A 22477-nucleotide genomic window follows, 5' to 3' on the forward strand; every position below is an offset into this window, starting at 1 on the left:
TCTTATTTAAAAAAGAAAAAAAAAAAAAAACTGGTTCTATAATTTGTAAAATTGGTCGGGAGAAAATTATGCAGCTTAAACTATTGCTATTCGACGTGGAGGCCTGAAACAAGATTCGAAAGATCGCGTTCGAAATGCAATTTTGTTAAAAAATTTGTATTTTTTAAATTTAGCATTTTATGAAATTTCATCAACTTAAAAATCTCAAATTTTCACACTTCCCTAACATAAACATGCAATTGCTAAAAGTAATGCATTTGAAAAGTGACATGAAAAAGCTTTTTTCAGGTGAAACTGATACACAATCCCTAGCTGTCTGTTTAAATATAATATTTGGTCAATTTTTAACTGTCAGCCAATGGGAATATTTTCCTCATTACTTAATTCACTTTGAAAAATGTTTTGTTTTTCTGCATTGCCAACATAAAAATTTAAATTGTATTAAATTTTCCTTTAAGGGGGTTCATACACCTTAAATCCTTATGGTCTTCGAATATGTGACTGTTGCAGGAATTGGAATATTTTATTTTATTTTAAAAGCAATTACTTCCAGCTTTTTACAGCTGACTACATAATATAGCTGCTTTGGAAACTAGTAACCAGCAAGTTTGTGTTGCCACACATATTTTTGTAATTTAATCCGTTTTATGACAAAATTTTTCGTCCTGTTTCCACCTTGCGCGCATAATATTTTAAAAATGGCTAATGGTACATATTTGAAATTGGATGGAATTCCTTATATGGGCACTTTTTTCTAACCGAACCAAAAATCTGATGAATATTTCAATATTAAAAAAATTTATGCACGAAAATATTACAGGTTTTTTTAAAATAAAATACATTTTATAAATTCAACTCCAAATAAAATAAGAATTTAACATGAAATTCTTAGAATATTTGGTTCACAGTAGTTTAAAAATATTATAAAATCTATATATTAAATATGGGATTAAATTATTCAACAGAATGTTTTAAAGTGAGCGCGCAAGGTGGAAACAGGACGAAACATTTTGTCACAAAGCGAATTAAATTATAAAAATATTTGTGGCAACACAAACTTTCTGTTTACTATTTCAGAAAGCAGCTATATTATATTATGTAATAAAATAAATAAGTTATCCCAATTCTTGCAACAGTCACCTATTCTAAGATCTTATAGATTTTAAGGTGTATGTGTCCTCTTAAAATGTATTAAACGACCAAAATTATGATAATCTGAAAGGCTCTACGACTTAATCATTCTAGAGATATTTTGTCGCTTAATTTCTTCGAAACATCCTGCTGACTAAGTTCCTCTTAAGTTCTTGTTCTGTTGGAATTAATCCAGAAAAAAATTGAATATTACAAAATATACAAATATGCTTGTTCTAATGCTCCGATAACAAGAATGAAAAATAACAATCATCAGCAAAATTTTCAATGACTATTGGTATCAGATTATAATTGCCCTCGCATCCAAGTACTAGTATAATATTTTATTCTAATCCTTGTTTTTCTTCCCTACAGCCACTTGCATGGTGATCGGTGTCTTGACGTTCCCTGCTGGTTGGGATTCCGAGATAGTGCGGGACGTATGTGGTCCACAAGCCGATGACTACAATCCAGGACAGTGCGGAGTACGCTGGGCTTACATTCTGGCCATCATCGGCGTCTGCGACTGCGCTGTGCTTGCGGCTTTAGCATTCGTCCTCGGCACTCGATACGTCAAGCTTCTTCCTGAGAATTACATCACTTCCGGATCCTTATACAAAGGTAAGACTCCACCACGATTCTTAGTATGAGTATTGTCAATACATGTTGAGGGGTCGTTTGCTATTAACTGAAAGTATAATATGTATTTTTTATTTGTACATAAAAAATAGGCATTTAGCACTATCAGTTAATAACAGTGGCGTAGCTAGAGGGGGCAAGGGGGGCATCTGACCCCGGGCGCAGAATCCAAGGGGCGCCAAACTGATGTTACAACATTTTAGAATTAAATGTTTTCCAGCCTTGGCAAACAGTCGGAAGCGCGAAATCTTCAGTTGTCCCTGGGCGCTGAAAACCCTAGCTACGACTCTGGTTAATAACTGATCGGAAACACTAGAAACATACATCCTTTGTCAGAAAACTTCTAGGACAAAGGTCGTAAAAAATAGAAAATTGCATTAACCAAATAATAATCCTAGCTGCTACCGCTTGGCTATCTATATGTTACGGTGAAACACCGAAATCTGGAGAATGTCGACTTTCACCGGTGAATGTCAGCATTCACATAGTCGCTTGGTGCATGTCCGAAATATTTTCCAAATACTCTTATTTCTGACTTACACCGGTCAATGTCGACATTCACCATGTACTAGTGGTGAATGTTGAACATATAAGAATATTATATTTTCTTCTCCGTAATTCAGTCTCGAAAAAAAGCACTTGAGACTTAAAACGAGAACTTAAAACACACAGTACATTCAAAATGAGAAAGGAAAATAATAGAAGTTAAACACTTACTAAATTATGTGATTCAAATCTTATTTGCTGCAACAACTCAAACTATTAGGACACTTTGAATTGCACAAGAGGTCCTTGCTTTTAGAACTGCATTTATTTGTGGAACACTTCCTTTTGCAATTACAGCACGTACATATACTCCTCTCTTTTCGACCTACACCAGAGCATATCGGTGACTGTCGACATACACCGGAGATGGTCCGAATGTACATGAATGAAATGCAATATTCGATCTTTCACCAACGCATTTGGTGAATGTTGACATTCTCCGGTGAAAGTCGACATTCTCCAATTTCGGTCTTTCACGATAACATATACACAACTGACAACGTTTCTGGAGGTCTTGGAAGCAAGCGGGGAAATCTTCAACTACGTTGCTCGCAAGCTCATTTGTCACAGCCCGTTGGATGCTTACAATAATCTTGACGAAGCTTTCCTTTCCGTCATCTTTTCACTAACGGAAACAAGAAAAACTGACAATAATCTTTGACACAAATGTGGACACGTCTGACTCTCTCCAATAGTTCAGCAGAGATTCTTAGTCTTTCCTCAGTGAGAGAGGGAGAATTCTTGCATTAAGTTTCCTTTTCCCTAAATCTTCGCGTAAAATCTTATGACACACATCACGACTCAATTTCAGTTCTTCTGACACTTCTTACACGGTGGCCTTCTTGTAATAACTGGCTTACACGCTCCACGTTTGCATCGGTATGTGCTATAGACGGGCGACTAGCTCTGGGATCGTCCTGCACTGAATCTCTGCCTTCACGAAACCTTTTTTGCCAGTCGAAAACACGACTTCTTGAAAATGCCTCGCCAGCTTATGCTTGCTTAATTATGTTCCACGTTTCACTAGGGGTTTTCCCAAGCTTAACGCAGAACTCAATGTTAACTCTTCGCTCAAAATCAACATCCATTGTGTCACTTTAACGAATGCGACAACAATCGGAAGAGTGTTTTGCTAAGCACAGCCCTGCCACCTAGTAAGATGGCGCGGAAACACGGCCAAGGTCAAGTAAGAATACACACCAGCTAACAAAAAAAAAAAAAAAAAAAGTGTTCCTTTTTAGTACTGCAAATTCAGAACTAAAAAAATTGTCCTGGAACTTTTCTACCTAACGATGTGTATTATAGAATTTTTTTAATATTCAATCGGTCCAGTAGAACGGGAGCTATATAACTGTCTCATTTTTTGGTGTGCGCAAGGTGTACAGTATAGTGTGCAGTGCTTCAGTAATGTAAATTGTATATTTCATCTATGGCATTTCTATTTTAGCATAGCATAGTGTTATAATAAAAACAATAGGAATTTTTATAAAACAGTACAATTATTTCCCCTTTATTTCTTACTGGAAAAGTTTGGTCTACGTCAAAGGATAGGAAGGGATTAATAACGGGTACTCTTCCTTATGCCAGGAACTTTCTTGGGAGAATAATTAATAGCAATAGGTAATAAGTTTTGCATATTGTTAAGAAATGTCCAGGCGCGGTAAGATGACTTCCCCGCAAAGCAAGATTAGGGTTGCCATAAAATGGCAAAAACGTCGGACAGCCACATTTGGCGGGGAATCGCCCATTTGGCGACATTTTGCGACAAAATTGGCGATATACCATGGACGGTTGGGGAACCTTTTGGAACGAATTCTTACCGGTTTAGCGCAGAATGTTCTCGAACACAGAGCAAAAGCTATATAAACTCTACTCGTACGCGGAGAGTAAGTTACGAGTTAGTTGATGTCTCGTCTAGCGAGTCCGTCCGTGCGGAGTCGATCGAGTTGACAGCCGGGCAGCGAGTGCCGAGTGGGTCTTCGAGTGCACCGGAAGAGTCTCTTAGCGTTTCGCGGTTAGTGCATCGTCGACAGAGTGTGTTAAGCTCTGGGAACGATTGAACCGAAGAGTCGGGAGCTGTGCTGTGTGTGTCGTCGAGTGCATCGCGAGTTGTAGCGTGGAGAGTCTCGAGAGTACGTCGAGTTCCCAAAACGACCGAGCAAAGTCGGGAGCTGTACTTTGATGCTTTGCAGTGAAGCTGTCTCCACCGTTTTAGCCTGATAACCTGAAGGCTGTGTCGCTGAGTTTCAGCGTGTTTATAGGAGATTTTCGACGACTGTAAACATGATTTTGGAGCTGTCCTGAAAATATTGGTAAATAAAATACTTCATCAAGTATCGTCATCATTCACTCCAAATCCACACGAACCCCGTACGAACGTGAAGGAAAAGAAAAACGTAGCAGTATTATTTTTAATTTCTTACTAATATAGAGGATGGAACGGAAAATTGTAATGCTCATCCAGCATTAAAAATTAATGTACAGTGCGCAAAAAAGGGACAGTTCTGTATTACCCGTTCTACTGAGCCGATTGACGAAGTTCAACTTGCGTATTTCATGTTTCAAAAGCGCGACTGAGGATGTGTATTAGATTTATATATCGCACTAGGTATTTTGACACAAAATCTGACATTTTCTGAAATAACATACCAATTTTTTTCCATATTTCGATTCTACGACTCAAATTACGACAAACTACCAAGTTTTGTAAAAATCGAACGAGTAGTTTTTAAAAAATCTCTCAAAATTTTAGTTCCTCTATGTTAATTGAATTTGGTATATATTTATTAATTTCTCTTTTTTTAATTAAACTTATTTGATTATTCCTTTCCCATTTTCGAAATTCAGGTACATTCCAAATAAAATTCGCCCATTTTTTTATGATTTATTTTAAAAATTTGTATTTTAAAATAATTTTTATATATTCTTCAAAAAAACGTTTTTGAGTAATAATCTATAAGCCTTTTACCATCATCTTAAAGTACACGTATTTGCAAGTCTACCTGCAAAAAAATTAGGTTTTTATCCAAAATTTCCAAAGATATACGTGAATTTATATATTGGCGCGTTTTAAAATTTGGCGTATTTGTTGAAACGATAAAACAAATTGTGGTTTAAACACTTTTCTAAAATTATTCGAAAGTAGGAACAATGTGACTTTTTTCCGGTCATGCAAACAATGTAAAAAAGTTAGGAACGAGGTGCATTTTTTTTTTCTGCTCCGTCATAATGGAAGGGAAAAGAAAATTGGTTGGCTTTCAAAAGTTCGCCAAGTGAATTATTCTTGGCGCAAACTGGGAAAAAAAAAAAAAAAAAAAAAAAAAAAATTGCTCCAAGATAAATTTTTGAATTTCTCCGCACATTTTGCACCAAATTTTACAAAATTTAATATCAAGGCATGATTTGAGTCGTAGAATCGAAATATGGAAAAACATTGGTATGTTATTTCAGGAAAGTTCCTATTTTGTATCAAAATACCTATGTTAGATCAATGCTATATATAAATCTAATACATATTCCAAGTCGCGCTTTCGAGACATGAAAAACGAAATTTGAATTTTGTCAGTCGTTCCAGTAGAACAGGAGATATAGGAATAAGAAATTTAAACATTTATGTTGGCGTACACTTTTCAATCTAGGCCAAGAATAATTCACTTGGCGAAATTATTAATTTGTAGTAACCTTTTTTCCTTTCCCGTGTCTTTGTGCACGAGTGTATAAAAGGTGCATCGTTCATCCTTTCAAATAATTTAACAAAGTGCGTAAAGCACATTTAGCGTTATTATCGCTTATAACAAGTATGGCAAATTACAAACAAATTACAAAAACTAGTATGGTAATTACTCGCCGATATAGTATATAAATTGGCGTATATCTTTGGAAATTTTGAATAAAAGGCTGTAATCTTTTGCAGGTATGCCTAGAAATATATCTACTTTAAGATGTTGAGAAAATGTTACGAATTTTATAGCTAAAAAAAAAAAATTCAAAAATTTAAACTACTAATAAAAATTTTTCATTCTTAAAACGAAATTAGAAAATATTTGTGGATTTTATTTGGACTGAACCTAAATTTCTAACTCTGAAAGAAAGAATCAAATAAGTTAAATACAAAATGATATATTAATAAATATTTGCCAAAGTCTATTAACACCGAGGAGCTAAAATTTTGAGAGCTAATTTTTTAAAACTACTTGTGCGATTTTTACAAAACTTGGCACTTTGCCATCATTTGAATCGTAGAATCGAAATATGAAAAGAAATCGGTATGTCATTTTAGAAGGAGTCCGATTTTTTTAATCAAAATAGCTGTTAGAACAAGTGCTATATAAAAATGTATATATCCTAAGTCGCGCTTAGGATATATACTATATATAACATTTTTATATAGCACTTATTCTAACAAGTTCGAGGCATGAAAAACGCAAGTAAATTTCTTCAATCGGCCTTTGCAAGGTGCACACATGTTTAGTTAGTTGCAAGAGATTGTTTTAAGAATTTAAATCTGAGCATAATATTAGTAACTTTAAATCTACAAAAGATGCCATTCATAGCTAGTAACTTTGATTTACAGAAAATACTTTTTTACTACAATGTAAAAAGTACTTTTTACTATTATGTAGTGAACATACTAGTGATTACTAGTTTTAATGTAAATTAATGTCAATACAACTCTCCTGACTATACCGTGACTCGAATATCAATTAATTTGATTCACTATTATTGGAAGTTTGCCAGTTATTTTCTCACTACTGTTTAGAGAAATGTTATAATTGTGTATTTTTGCTGATTGATTAAATAATCTTTTACCGTGCACTGTTGTGTTTATCGTACTTAAATTCTGGGTATTTTTCTCTTTTCTAAAGAAAATGACATGTCTTTTACTAAACGAACATTACTTTTCTTTTTAATGTTTTTATTTATTATATTCTTTTCGATTGGAAGGAAGCCAATATAAGCAGTTTTTCTTTCTTGCAACATCAAAGGAATTTTCGAAAACATAAAGAGAAAAAGATATGCTGTCATGTTTGCGGAAATTTATTGCGGAAACAAAAGTTTCATTTTTTTTTTTTTGTTTGTTTGTTTGTTTGTTTCTGTGTGAATAAGACTTAAGATAACTTGTTGCTATCTAAAAAGCGTAAGTCTAATCTGCAGAAACAAATTTTCATCTCTCGCATTTCGAAAAAACCTTTTATTAATTAATTTGACTTACTGTTAATGTTTTAGCATTATTTTTTTCTACTGGCAGTAATTGTCTTTTATGTTTTCATGTTTCAATTAGCTTTTTAGCATATACAATAGAATTCTGATTATCAAAATAAAAACGGACGGGACCGTATTTGGAGGCTCTATGTACACTTTAATTAATTACCGTATGTACTGTATGATGAAAAAGGGAAAAAAATATTTTTAAAGAAAAAGAGGTTTTAATTAAGTTTTCCTGTTAATTAATTACTTACAATTTAATCATGGCTTGTTACTTTTAGGTTTAATTAATTACTTAGTGGCAACACTTATAGTATGTTATATAGTGCACTGTACAGTACTTACAAGTGCTGAAAGTCATTGCTTGCTTAACATCTCGGTCAAAGCAAGCTGTTTGACGGACACCGTGTCTGCACATAAATTTCTTAGCCAGCCGCTACTTTCTTTAAAGGATGAACAACCAAGATCTTAGCTTATTCACAAAGACTCGAACCCGAAATTGGGTTTCCCATAGAACGCTGCTGCAAAAACCACTTAGAAACGATATCTTCTAAATATTTGTTTGTTGCTGCATCGATTTTCTTGAAGAACCGGTAAGAATTCGTTCTAGAAGGTTCAACATACGCCTGTCGCATATCGCCAAATGGGCAATTTCGAGCCAAATATGGCAACCTTACATTCCCTTGTAATTTTCTGGCAACCCAAAAATCGCTTTGCGGGGAAGCTATCTTACCACAGCTGCACATTTCGTAACAATATAAGTCATAAAACATACATAACAGTCCTTTTTTAGAAATATCAGGAATGTTTTTAACAAATGAAAACTGCTATGTATTAAAAACAAAATTGGTTTGGACACAAATTAAGCAACAGTAATCCAAAAGTTTTCCTTGTAACTCAAATACAAGGTACAGGTACACGCAGAAGTGTGGAAGACAACTAGAAATTATGAAGACGTCAGTAGATATTGTTTTGTATGTGCCAATTAACCAGCCTGCATGCGATCTGTCCTGCAAGTCGAATATTTTATTAAAGACTTGAATGAATGTTGAATGAATGTATGAATGTTAGACTTAATACTATCATGGAATAACTTTGCAATTGCAATGTTCGACGTACTACATGGAATTATACTTGCTATTATTTTTATTTATTTATTTATTTATTTTTTCATTTACGTTATGGTACTTTATTACATTTTGCACTACAATCCAAATTATATGCTAACAACATACCTTACTACATTTACTTTAGAACATTTTGCATGGTATTTTTATGATTTGTTACAGCGCATTGTACATTACACATAACACTTTTGCTTTGTGTTCGAATTGTTTGCAGATAATCAATAGGTGCTGCATTCCGTACGATCGTATTGCAAATTTAAAGTTACATTCATTCTCATTTTGTTGCTATGATTTTGACATGTATGTTATATATCAGGTCAGAGTAACATACAATATTGTAAAAGATTCAATTGCTATCATGGCTTGTTACTTTTAGAGCAGATAATGGCTGTCAAAAAAAGCCTAAAATTTTCTAACAAGAGGTAATTTAAAAAGTACCCTTCCCTATTATTTTTTCCTGTCAGGTTAATTTTATTTCGGGCAGTTTCTGCGCATTGCTTTTGTGTGATCTGCTTGTTTACGACACTTGTAATCGAATGCGTTGGAAGATTTGCTGTTCTTTGTAGAATACCACATTTATAATTAAGCCCTTGTATGACTTGGGTGACTGAAGAAACCCCTTTCAAGGAGGAAAATCGTTATCCACGTACGGCTCTTCCAATCTGAAAAGTAATTAGAAATCCTGGGATTTTAGGATTTAATAAAGTAAATTTTTCGACTTGCGCAATTTTCTCATGTGCGGGTGTCCCTCAAAATTAATTTCGCATATCTAGGCAAGTCAAATGCCTATTCATCATATGCTTCGTAACACCTGACAGAAATATGCTGCAGTTAATCCATTTTTGTCGTGAAACTCAACCTTCCGTAATAATTCCTTGGTAATTTTAGGAAAAAAATCATAATTTATTTCATCAATGTTTGAGCATGCTGAAATTTCGTATATCTCGGATAGAACGTCTTGTTAGAGTGCTTGTTTTAATGCTGTAAAAGTACCCGTTTTGTCAACTGCTGTCATTCTTTCAACTTCATCATCATGTTGCACCTAGTAATGAAGGATGAACTGTAGTTTTATGAACTTTTCTTTCTGTGTTGTAACAAATATTACTCTAAGATAGAGACGTCTTTTGCCCCTTCCAGTACTTCTAAAAAATGTGCCATCCTGTAGTTCTGCCACTCAGTGAGGTAGAATTTGTATGTCGAATAACAGCAAATGACAAAACGTGAATTTGAAACAAGCAAAACCGATGTCAAACAAGAGATTCTACCCGAGATCTAAAATCTCGGCTACCATTGATGGAATAAATTGATTTCTACGCATAGAGAATTTCGCATCTCTAGGAAGGGAATTCGGACGTTTCCTTAAAGGAGAAAAATGGTTTATCTGCAGCATATAACAGTGAGGTGTTGCAAAATATGTGAAGAAATTGCATAAAAAACATTTGACTTGCGTAGAGATGCGGAACGAATTTTGAAAGACACCCGCACAAGAGAAAATTAGGCGAGTCTAGTATAATTCTCAAATTGGAAGGCGTGGACTTGAAAGAGGTTTCTTCACTAACCGAAGTAATTCACCGGAAAAATGTTCCCTTCCCTTCCCTTCCGTTCCTACTTCCCTTCCCTTTGTACTTCGAAGGGAAGGGGGAAGTAGGAAGGGAAGTCCTACTTCGCTTCCCTTCATACTTCCCTTCCTACTTCACTTCGCTTCCCTTCATACTTCACTTCCCTTCCCTTCCTTTCCTTTCCTTCCCTTCCCACATCCCTTCCTATTTCCTTTCACTTCGAAGTGGGAAGGGGAGGGGAGGGAAGGGAAGGAAATAATAATTCCCAAATTGGAAGGCGTGGACTTGAAAGAGGTTTCTTCACTAACCGAAGTAATTCACCGGAAAAATGTTCCCTTCCCTTCCTTCTTCCCTTCCGTTCTTACTTCCCTTCCCTTTGTACTTCGAAGGGAAGTCCTTCTTCGCTTCCCTTCATACTTCCCTTTGAAGAGGGAAGGGAAGGGAAGGGAAGGGAAGTAGAGGGAAGGGAAGTGAAGGGAAGGGAAGTAGAATAAGGAAGTATGAATTCCCTCCCCTCTACTTCCCTTCCCTCCCCTCTCCTTCCCTTCCCTCTACTTCCCTCCCCTTCCCTTCCCTTCCCTCTACTTCTCTTCCCTCCCCTTCCCACTTCGAAGTGAAAGGAAGTAGGAAGGGAAGGAAAGTATGAAGGGAAGGGAAAAGTGGAATTTCCTTCCTACTTCGAAAAGAGGAAGGGAAGTGGTTTCCTACTTCGATGGGAAGTTGGAAGGAAAGGGAAGGGAAGTAGGACTTTCCTACTTCCCTTTCCTTCTGATTAGCGTGCGTCCAGTTTTTTTGGCTACTCTCTCTCAAAGCTGTCATTACACTTAGCCGGACTCAGAGTCTTGCTAGCTTCGCAGTCATCTCGTGTTTAAGGGACCAACTCCATTAAAACTTTAATAACTTCGGCTATATCTTAGTTTAGATTAATTTTAGTTTACTTCTTAGCCTGTTAATCCCAAGTGTCGACTTTTATTGTGCAATCCAGTGAATAATAAAGGGTTTTTTACCGTTCCATCTTGTTTCTTGTCTTATCGATTATTCGCTGACCAGTTGTTAATGTTCTTCACGTTCACGTTCTTCACGTTCCCAGCATTTACAAAGTGAAGAACTCTACAAGGGTTAAAGTACAAACATCCGCGGGGATTGTCCCAGGGTAATTACCTGGGCTTACATCGGCTATATATAGGTATTTGCTTCCCCATTCAACAGATCTTAAATCTCTCGACCTGCTGTAAATGAACCGAAAAGGAGGCGCAATCACAAATCTGATTCTGTAGCAGTCAATTTTTACTTTATAAAATGCGAAGAATATTTATATTGACAACAATATAACAATAAATTCGTTCATAAAACAAAACGTGACTTAACAAGAATTAGTCGGGGATACACCGAACGAGAGTGCAGATGGATTAAATGAGTTTCACGCCACGTGCATCCATAACTGGTGCTAAATCACACCGCTTAGCGAGAGTTTCGTGGTCGACAGGATAATATGCAAGTACCTTTGGTAAACTTTGCTAGTCGCTAGAAACATGCAATTAGAACAGGGTTTCTTATATCGAATCAAAATAGCACCTTCTTTCCATCCATTCACCCATTAGCTTACTCTCAGCTTTCTGAAACTGCAGAAAAATTATGTCTTATTCCATTCTCCTTCTCGTTGTCTTTTCCCCATGTGTAGTGTGTATACTAGTCAGTTTCCCTTTGAAATGCCTCTACGAAGGCATCCTTCGCGTTACTCACATAAACCAACCAACCTTCTCCCTATCCGAAAATGAGCAATTTGGATTCATATTAAAACTGAACACTACCCAAAAGCTCCTCCGCAAAGCGCTCACAAGCCTTAACCGTCCAAAAGCACTTCACCACGTTTGGCATTATGGCCTTACACATAATTTAATCAAACTTAATTTTGCAGGCAATATAATCCGTATAATTGCTTTTTTTCTTCCTGAGTGATTAAACGTTCTATTTGAAAACGCATACTCGATACGAAGGTCGATGAAAGCAGAATGTGCCCCAAGCCTCTCTAAGCCTATTTATTAAACAATCTCTGTCCCATAATAATAGTAGGAAGTGAATATTTAAATGAGAATTATGGGTGAACTCATCTGTAAGTAGCAGCAACGTGCTGTATGTTGTAGCGCGAAACCTTTAATCAAAATAAATGTATCATGACGTATGTCATTATTTTGGCACATTTTTCAATTTTTATGTCAACCTGATTACTACGTGGCCCTCCAGCGGCCGAGCAGTAAAGTCGCTGAACACTGGTAGTTGGTCTGAGGTTCGAATTCATCGAACAGGCTAGCTGGATGGGCGTTTTCATTGCTTTCCCCGTGTGTAAAGTGTATACGAGCCAATTCCCTTAAAAAGACCGCCCACCAGCGGCCGAGCGTTAAAGTCGCTGAACACTGGTAGTTCAGTCCGAGGGTCGAATCCCGCGAACGGGCTGGCTGCATGGGCGTTTTCGTGGTTTTCCCCATGTGTAACGTGTATACGAGCCAGTTTCCCTTAGAAAGTCCTCCACGAAGGCATCCCTTCCCTTAGGCAGATAGCCATAATTAAATACACCACCACCTTAGAAAGACCTCCACGAAGGCAGTCCTCCCCTTACGCAGATACCCTAGTGTGCTTTGCCGTAATTAAATAAAAGCAAACCCTTCCCTTCCCGAACTATACAAATTTATGTTGTAATTTTAACGTACATTATGTGGCTTTTATTTACATAATTAATATAAAGCTTTCAATATTAAACATACGACATCAATTCTTAAACATACGACTTCAGCACTCTTTCGTTATTCACCTCGAGGTACGGAGATAGAGTAAACATCGCAAAAAAAGAAGAGTATTCTTACCTGGCAACAACTGATAGAGATATAAAATATGCAGTTTTGAGTTATACATTCTAAGAATAATTTTTCGGATTTTGATCTCAAATATGCAAAGCACGGTGTTATTTCCTACATGGAATAAAATGAAAACAGTTAAAATATTTAAATTAGTTACCGAATGAAAGCTAGTCTAATGACAGTATAGTACAATATTTGTCCGCTTATCTATCTAATGCATCATTCTGAGTACATAACGTCTGAGGTAAATGCAATTATTATGCAGGGATGAGGCATATTATAACCGCACTCATTGCTGGTAGTTTTCGTTTTTGAATACATTTGCAAGAACTCAGTCAGGTTGTTTATATCTAACCCAGTTTTCAAATATTTATCTCTTGAAGAATCGTTGGCATTATCACAAGTCACTGCTTCATATTTGATGCAATCGATACTTAACTAAGAACAACAATCAAATATAAAACCGAGTTTTTTTGCATGCTTGCGAAGAAGAAAAGAGTTTAGCATATCATTTCAGAAAAAGTCCGATTTTGTCTCAAAATACCTATATTATAAAAAGGCTATATATAAATCTTATACGTATCTTAAGTCGCGCTTTCGAGACATGAAAAATGCCACCTGAATTTTTGTTAAGCGGCCCAGTTGATCTGTCCTTTTTTTTTCTTTTTGCAGTGTACGCACGTGCGTATGTATGCATATGTTACGGTGAAACACCGAAATCTGGAGAATGTCGACTTTCACCGGTGAATGTCAACATAGTCTCTTGGTGTATGTCCGAAATATTTTCCAAATACTCTTATTTCTGACTTACACGGGTCAATGTCGACTTTCACCATGTACTAATGGTGAATGTTGAACACATAACAATATTATAGTTTCTTCTCCGTCATTCAGTTGCGAATAAACGCACTTGAGACTTGAAATAAGAACTTAAGAACATGAGAACCTAAAACACACAATACATTCAAAATGAGAAAGGGAAATAATAGAAGTTAAAAACTTACTTAATTATACAGTACGTTCTAAATGAGAAAATAAAATAACAGTCATAAAAAAACTTACTAAATTATGTGATTCAAATCTTATTTATTGCAACAACTTAAACTATTATGGCACTTTATGACCTCTCTTTTCGACTTTCACCAGAGCGTATCTGTGATTGTCGACATACCGGTGAGGGTCCAAATATACAAGAATGTAGTGAAATATTCGGTCTTTCACCGACGTATTTGGTGAATGTTGATATTCTCCGGTGAAAGTCGACATTCTCCAATTTCGGTCTTTCACGGTAGCACATATATCTCAGAACTTAAAAAAGATTAGCCATAGAAGATTAAAATTTTTTATATGGGAACGCTATAACATCTAGTGGTGCACCTCCCTTTCTTATTCCCATTGGCAGAACCAAACATATATATATAATTGCAAAACAATTTTTAAAAGAAAATATAAGTACTTTCGCGCTGCAGAAAATGATCATTAAAGACAAAGTAATTTAGAACTAATGTTTCACAAGGCGAAAATTTTGAAATTCATAATTAATAAATTTTAAATAATCTAATAAATGCAACAAAGAATTTAATTAATGTAAAAACCAACATTTTTAACCAATCAACACCCCAATTCAAAAAAACTCCTTAAAGAAATTCAAAGAAAAACGAGCATAAGATTAACTCAATCAATTTTTCAATGCCACTTCATCAGTGTAAAGGAGCATTAAAATCTCTCTTCTACAAAACTCCCTGCTTTTCTGTATCCAGAATAAGCCAATGAACCATTTCAATGTATTTTAATTATAATAATTCACCCGAAAATTCTAGCCTTTCCCCAAAGCAAGAGGAAAAAATTCAATTAGAACTTGTACTTTAAAAATATTGCACACGGATTTACTAAAGGCATAAAAACATTAACCGGAAGATCAAAACAACATGATTCAATCATTTTTAAACCAAAAAAATGTACAATTTACAAACATATAAGAGTAAAGAAACTGAGATCACTGAGCCGGGTAACAGAGTGGATATAAATATATTTATATACGTTCGGTGCTGCCGATTGCAACCAAACAACGAGGTGCACATCTACATGTTATAGCAGTCCTACATACAAAATTTCAACGTTCTGAGGCTACTTGTTTTTGAGTTAAGCGAGATACGTACGTACGTACTCGGCTGCTGTATATAAATCTAATATATATCTTAAGAGTCGGGGAAAACGCGAGTTAAAGTTCGAGAATCGGTCCAGTAGAACGAGAGATATAGAACTGTTCTTATTTTTTCTCATTTTTGCAAGGTATACAACTGTTAAATGGCAAACATTGTTTCATTGTAACTCTCTAATGTAGTGAGTGCATCTACTCTAAAAATAAATCAGCAATTTCATTTTAAGCAAATATCGTGTAAGAATATCGAGCTAACCTCCTATTTAAAATACATGTTTTATGTGAGCTCCGATTTATTTCGATCAAGGAATGCAATAAAGAAAGGCTATTTTGATAAATCTGCTAATATCATGAGATTTACAAAATTAATTATATAATGTTACACAAGGAAGACGTTACAGAAACATCTTCGAATAATGTAACACGAAAAACAATTGTACTTCATTATGCAATGAATCCCAAGTGTCGACTTTAGGTGCAGAACTGGTTTCACTTACCAGTCCTAAAGCAATTACCCGGATCTGGTCGTAATTACATTGGAGGCTGAAGTTTTTTTTTTTACTTCATTTTATGATAGTTTCACAGCTATTGAAATGAGTTTTCTTAATTATTTTTATATTTTTATGCGCATTGTTTGGTATACTGGTGCCATTACTTCTTGCAAAGAACAAATTACTTAAGAACTCCCCCCCCCCCAACAAAAAAAAATGTTTTATTTTTCGTTGCGAAGCTACCGAATTAGGGCTAACCGATGGCCTCTCACATCATATCAAAAATTTCACATTGAAAATACAATTCACTATAAACGAAATGGCTACGGATTAAAATTAAAAAATTACTTCGATGAAACTTATTGAACTTAATAAAATTACTTCGTAAATTGTAATTTCATGTTTTTGTTCAGTCGGCACACTTCATTATAAAGGTAAAGGCTACAGATTTAAATTTAAAAAGAACTGAAAGTTTCAACTTTAACATTTTCTGTGTTACCTTTATTTATTAAACATATGCTTCGCACTTAAACCATAAAATTCACTTCAATTCAGCAATATCGTAGCATCAACGAAAGACACATAAACACTTAAGGACACCAAAGACTCTTCCTTTTATATATATGTAGATTTCATTTTTTGTCAGACATTAAAGAATTTTTTAACAAACTCAACGATTTCAAAGCGAGCAATGGCAACACTGTGCGGGGGAAAGAAACCATCTCTAGCGCGCGAAACCGTAATGGAAATTCTAAAGATACCCTCTTTTAAATATTTTTTGATATTGCTGTTGAACTGAATTTTATGGTTTAAGAGCGAAGAACATATTTAATACGTAAATGTAACACAAAAACGTTAAAAATTGCCCCTTGATATAAATTTTAAATTTAAATTTTTTTTAGCAACAAATATTTTAATTAATTTTGTAGTGTTCAAAGAACATGCAATCCTTCTTTCTGTTGTTATTATATAAAGACCTCTTAATCATTCTTTATTAACTGAAAATCGTAGATAATTTGGTGCTTTTCTGCTATCGGGATCGCATTCAGAAATGTATGTATGTATGTATGCACGTGTGTATGTGCTTATATCCGCACATACATCAATACATACATGCACACATTTCTGAATCCGGTCCCGGTAACATGCATTCATTACACAATTCATTAAATTAAATTCTGTTTTTCTTTTCAGGTGAAGTGAATACCGCTTTTATTGCTGATAACCAGTCAACTCCATCCAGGAAATCCACCAACATTCAACCTGTGATGGTGATGCCACCTGGTGTCGATTCGGATCACTATTCTGAATATTCCCACCATACGTTACGCTCAAACAAAGGCTTCCGACAAGACAATTTCAGCAATAATTCCGTAGCAAATTTCCAGCTGTGAAAGTCAAGGCAGAAATGAAGATTTTTGAAGTGAACAAGCATTTTGAAACCAATTGCTTCAAACTGTTTATTCATTTTATATTCTACTACTGATCGTCTGCAAGACGATTGAGTGCCACGAAAAGACAGCATCGGGTACGATGCCGCTTTGACTATTAAAAGTGCAATTCATGATGGACTTTATGAAAGAAATATCTGTGTTCATTCTCCTGTCTTTTCAATTGTTGTAATCCGCACAGAGGTAGAAAGTCCTCACTTCTATGATTATCCATATATCATATAGCGCCATTTTGTGTACTTCCTATTAAAATGTATTTTTTGACATATAAAAAAGGCAACACAAGATACAAACACAAGATGGCGTTACGTGATATATTATTATTATAGGATGAAATGTTCACTGTGTTATTAATTAATGCATATTCCAGCACAAAGACATTTGTCATTAAAGCGATTATAGATTATTTTTAGTGATAATGTTATTTACTTTTAACTTTAAAAATTATATTGTCCTCGCGTTTTGCGTGGAATACCCGTTACTCGACTAAAGTTAATTTGCTTCGAAAAATTTTCAGTAAAATGATTTATGCTAAAGTAATGAAACATAATGGATACTTTTGTTTAAGTTAATGAAGAGTTAAAGTAATAAGTTTTTAACATTTTAACAACTACATTTTATTTAAATGAAAATATTGTAAAAGTTATTTATTTTAAATGTGTTTTAAATATTTTCTCATTTCTATTTTAAAAATATTTTCAAATTTTTAACTTTTCACAAAGCTAAAAAAAAGTATTTTTTTAGAAATTAAAGTTAGTCTTAATTTGCGTGTATGAAAATAGCGTAAAAGTTTATATTTCCACAATCTTTCTTACTTCTGTTCTCTAAAAGTTTAAAATTTCTAATTCAAATTCCAAAAATTACTTAAATTTGTAACTTTTGTCAAATTTAAAATATTTTTTAGTAAGTAAATTTATTTGCATGAAAATAGCAGAAAAGTTATTTATTTCCATATAATTCTGAGCTTCTGGGTTCTAAATATTTTAAAATTCTAATTTCAAAAGTGATTCAAATTTATAATTTTATCATAAAATTTGAAATATTCCAATTTACATTTTTTTAATTCAATTCAAATTAAAAAAAAACTAAGTATGAAATTTCAATTTTTTTTGGGGGGGGGTGTCTACAAGAAAATTTAGCTTAGAATATACTAATGTATAATAATTATCAAATTTCAAATTAATTGTTAAACTTACTTTTTGGCGAGAAATGAGCGTTGACGATTATGCCAGATCTAAAGTGTAAATATGATTAAAAAAAAAGGGACGAACATCACTTTTATGAAGTGAAAAATGCCTATTATTTGCAATAAATGTATTAGCCAAAGGGCATTTATACACACGTCCATATGTCTTGAATAGGTTGCTGTGAGAAAATATTTTTTATATAATGTGTGAATTGCAGAATGTATTTTGTATATAATTATTTTTATGTAATTAATGTGCTTATGTTGTTTGTTATATATATATATATACAATTAAATAAAATACGTTTCATAACCGTGCTCTTGTCTTACTAAATGCATTATATTCAAGATGCTATATATAGACTTAAAAACACTCACGTCCATTATCGAGATCGGCAAATCTCCTTTTATGGAATCAGCTCAGAACTTTTCACTCAATGACATTTTTTTTGGGGGGGGGATTATCTGTTCACTAATAATAAAAAGCTGTGGGGTCGGGAACGGTTAGCGAGGATGAAGCGAAGAATTCTCGGAACAAAATAAAAAATAATCCACGAATATATAAATGATCCAAGCATCCTTAAAGTCTCGGATTATGTCATTCTTCGATAAAAAAATCTGCGAATCCTGCGATCCTCAGGTAAAAATGATTCAAGTAACCTTTAGTCCCCGGATCAAAAATGATGCACATGTCCTATGATTCTCGGATAAAAATTATCGCCCAGTCTCGAATCTCGATACGAGAACAATAGAATTCACCCTCAGATTCTTGGATCAAAACAAATGCATTGATATTGTGATCATCGGATCAGAAAATGATGCTTGCATCCTTTGATCCCTGAATGAAAATCGATACACGGATCTAATTCTGGATCGGAGAAGAGAATACGGAGGACTCGTCCTACCATTCCCGGATGAAAAATAATTCTTGTATCAAAAAATAATCCTCGGATCCTGTAGTTCTGAAATCTTATGATCCTCGGATCAAAAATAATGCACGGATCTTCTAATCCTCGAAACAATGATTTATAGAACCTGTGATCACGGGATCAGAAAAGATCCATGGGTTCTGTGATTCTCGCATAAAAGATAATCACTCCGAGCAGAAATTCTGAATACGAGAATCATGGTATACGTGCATCAAAAAATGATCAAAAGATAAAAATAAGGCACGGATCCTATAGTTCTTGGACAAAGTTATCCTCGGATCAATTAATAATCTACTGATACCATAATCCTCGGATCCCAAAATCATCCGTAGATCTTTTGAGTCCTGTAGCAAAAATGTTCCATAGCTCCTGTGATTCGCGAGCAAAAATTTTACACGGATCTAATTATCGAATTGAGAATCAGAAGATTCTTCTTACCATTCTCGGATTAAAATAATCCAAGAATAATAATAAAAAAATCTAAAAATCCTGAAATTCTCGGATCAAAAATCCACATATCTTGCGATGCTGGGATGAATAAACGTTTCGTTGCATCTTTAAAACCGCGCGTCAATAACGATTAACGTTTTTTTGCTATTCTCGGATCAAAAATTATCAACAGATCACTAATTCTCGTTCTTCGATTCTCAGTTAAAAACAAAAATAATCCACGGATACTGTAAGAAATAATAAGCTGTTCCTAACAATTACATATATCTGTTCAAGAAAATTTGCACTACGCCTGTCTTTTTGTGACATCTGTTCCGGAACCACATCCAACTCCATACAGTCGGATGTGTTCCGGAAAGACGGTGAGTTGAGTTTCGAAAAAGGTACTCCCCGGACTCCAAAAATTCGTAGAAAGCCATTTCGATTATTCTTACCTTTGTATAGCTTTAATCAGACGATATATTAATTTATATATCTGGAAATGCGAATTTTGGCACTCTGCAAGCTGCTTTTTTTGCTGTTCGGAGAGCTGCGTCGAAGCGCGTGCGAGGTGGAATTTTAAAATTGCCAATAGAGATAAGAGTAAAGTTTTTATAGAATCGCGCGGTCCGTTTATTCTTCCATCAAGTTTTATCTGCTTTTTCACAGTGATATTTTTCATAAAATTTTCTTAAAAATTGTGGATTTTAAAGATAATTTTGTTTTTCGTTAAAATATAAAATATCTTCACAAATGTCGCATAATTTTTTTCAGGTATATACAGGACTGATTTCATTCACACTAATATGTTTTTATACATATTCTTTTAAGATGTATACTGCCCCCCCCCAAAAAAAAGGAGGACCGTTCTATATCTCCCGTTCTACTGAGCCGATTGACGAAATTCAAATTGGTTTGATTTATTTAATTATGGCAAAGCACACTAGGGCTATCTGCCTAAGGGGAGAGATGCCTTCGTGGAGGACTTTCTAAGGAAAACTGGCTCGTATACACGTTACATATGGGGAAAACCACGAAAACGCCAATCCAACCAGCCCTTTCGCGGGATTCGAACCTCGGACCGAACTGCCAGTGCTCAGCGACTTTACCGCTCGGCCGCTGGTGGGCCCGAAATTCAAATTACATTTGTCATGTCTCGAAAGCGCGACTTAGGATATGTATTAGATTTATATGTATCATTGTTCTAATATAGATATTTCGACAAAAAGTCGAACTTTTTGTGTAATGACACGCCAATTTTTTTCCATATCTCGATTCTACGACTTATATTATGCCAAACTGCCAAGTTTTGTAAAAATTAGTTTTTAAAAAATCAGCTCTCAAAATTTTAGCTTCTCCATGCTAATTGAATTTGATATATATTTATTAATATCTCTTTTTTTTATTAAACTTACTTGATTCCTTCTTCTAGAATTCGAAATTTAGGTAAATTCCAAATAACATGCTAATTGAATTTGATATATATTTACTAATATTTCTCTTTTTTTATTAAACTTACTTCATTCCTTCTTCTAGAATTCGAAATTTAGGTTCGTTCGAAATAAAATTCGCCCATTTTTTGTAATTTATTTATTAAATATTTTATTTAATTTTTTGAAAAAAATGTTGAATTACAACCTATAAAAATTTTACCATCATCTTCATGGAAATATATTTCTAAGCATATTTGCAAAAAAATTAGAATTTTTTATTCATAATTTCCTAAAATATACACGAATTTACATACTGGCGCTTTTCGAAATTTGGTATAAACGCCAAACGTGGTTTACGCACTTTGTTGAAATTATTCGAAAGTATGAACTATGACCATTTTACCGCTCGTGTACAATGAAAAATAAGGAAAGGAAAATAAGTTGCTATAAATTAAGAAATTCGCCAAATGAATTATTATTGACGCAAACTGAAAAAAACGCCAAGACAAATTCTGGAATTTCTCTACAAATTTAGCACTAAATGTTACAAAATTTAATATTTAGGCATAATATGAGCCGTAGAATCGAAATATGGAAAAAAATCGGCATGTTATTTCAGAAAAAGTTCGATTTTGTGTCAAAAAATTAGAACAAAGCTAATATACTAAATCCTAAGTCGTGCTTTCGAGATATGAAAAATGCAATTTGAATTTCGTCAATCGACCCAATAGAACGGGAGATATAATGGTGTTCTCCCCCCCCGCTACATAAAAATGTGTACATAAAAGTGTAAATAAAGTGTAAAAGTGTAAATATTTTAGTGTACATAAAAATGAATTTTGCTTCAGTTGGGGGCAGCTAATATCTATTAAAACCTGAATAAAACTTATCATATTATTAAAAATGGATTGGGGGTTGTTTTGCACTTACCTCTCGCTAACTGATTAATACTGACAGATCTATCTTCATTGAGCTTAAAATCCAGACAGGACTTGTTTCCGATTCCCATGGACGACTTTTCTAGATAAACATAAATGAAATTCAAACACAGAAGAAGAAAAAAAAAAATTACAACATGAAAAATTAAATTTATAAATTATACTACCCGCTTGCGCGACCAGCTGATTATTTGAGTCAATTAACATAATTAGAGGATTAAGAGTCCATAGTTTAACCAGTAAATAACTGAGAGTTTGTAATTTTGAGAATGATTAGACAGTTTACAGTTTTGACAGTTCACAGTTAGGCAGTTAAGATTTAAAAATTTAATTACAAAAAAATAGTTTCTATTTCTGAGAATGATTACGCAATGAATAAATTTTAGAGGTTAAGAGT

General features: G+C 34.3%; 1 protein-coding gene across 1 annotated transcript in view; it reads left to right on the forward strand.

The window, feature by feature from the left end:
- LOC118192202 (LHFPL tetraspan subfamily member 3 protein-like) overlaps positions 1–18669 on the forward strand; it is a 215039-nt gene extending 196370 nt beyond the window's left edge. Inside the window, exons 2-3 of the mRNA XM_085812572.1 lie at positions 1507–1752; positions 16909–18669. Of these exons, the coding sequence (XP_085668698.1) occupies positions 1507–1752; positions 16909–17108 (446 nt within the window). The 3' untranslated portion in view covers positions 17109–18669. The remainder of the gene's footprint in view (positions 1–1506; positions 1753–16908) is intronic.
- The last annotated feature ends 3808 nt before the right edge of the window (positions 18670–22477 follow it).

This window comes from Stegodyphus dumicola, chromosome 3 (genome assembly GCF_044657685.1).
Source record: "Stegodyphus dumicola isolate Sdum_Otavi_A_Nest chromosome 3, ASM4465768v1".
In the NCBI taxonomy this organism is placed as follows: domain Eukaryota; kingdom Metazoa; phylum Arthropoda; class Arachnida; order Araneae; family Eresidae; genus Stegodyphus; species Stegodyphus dumicola.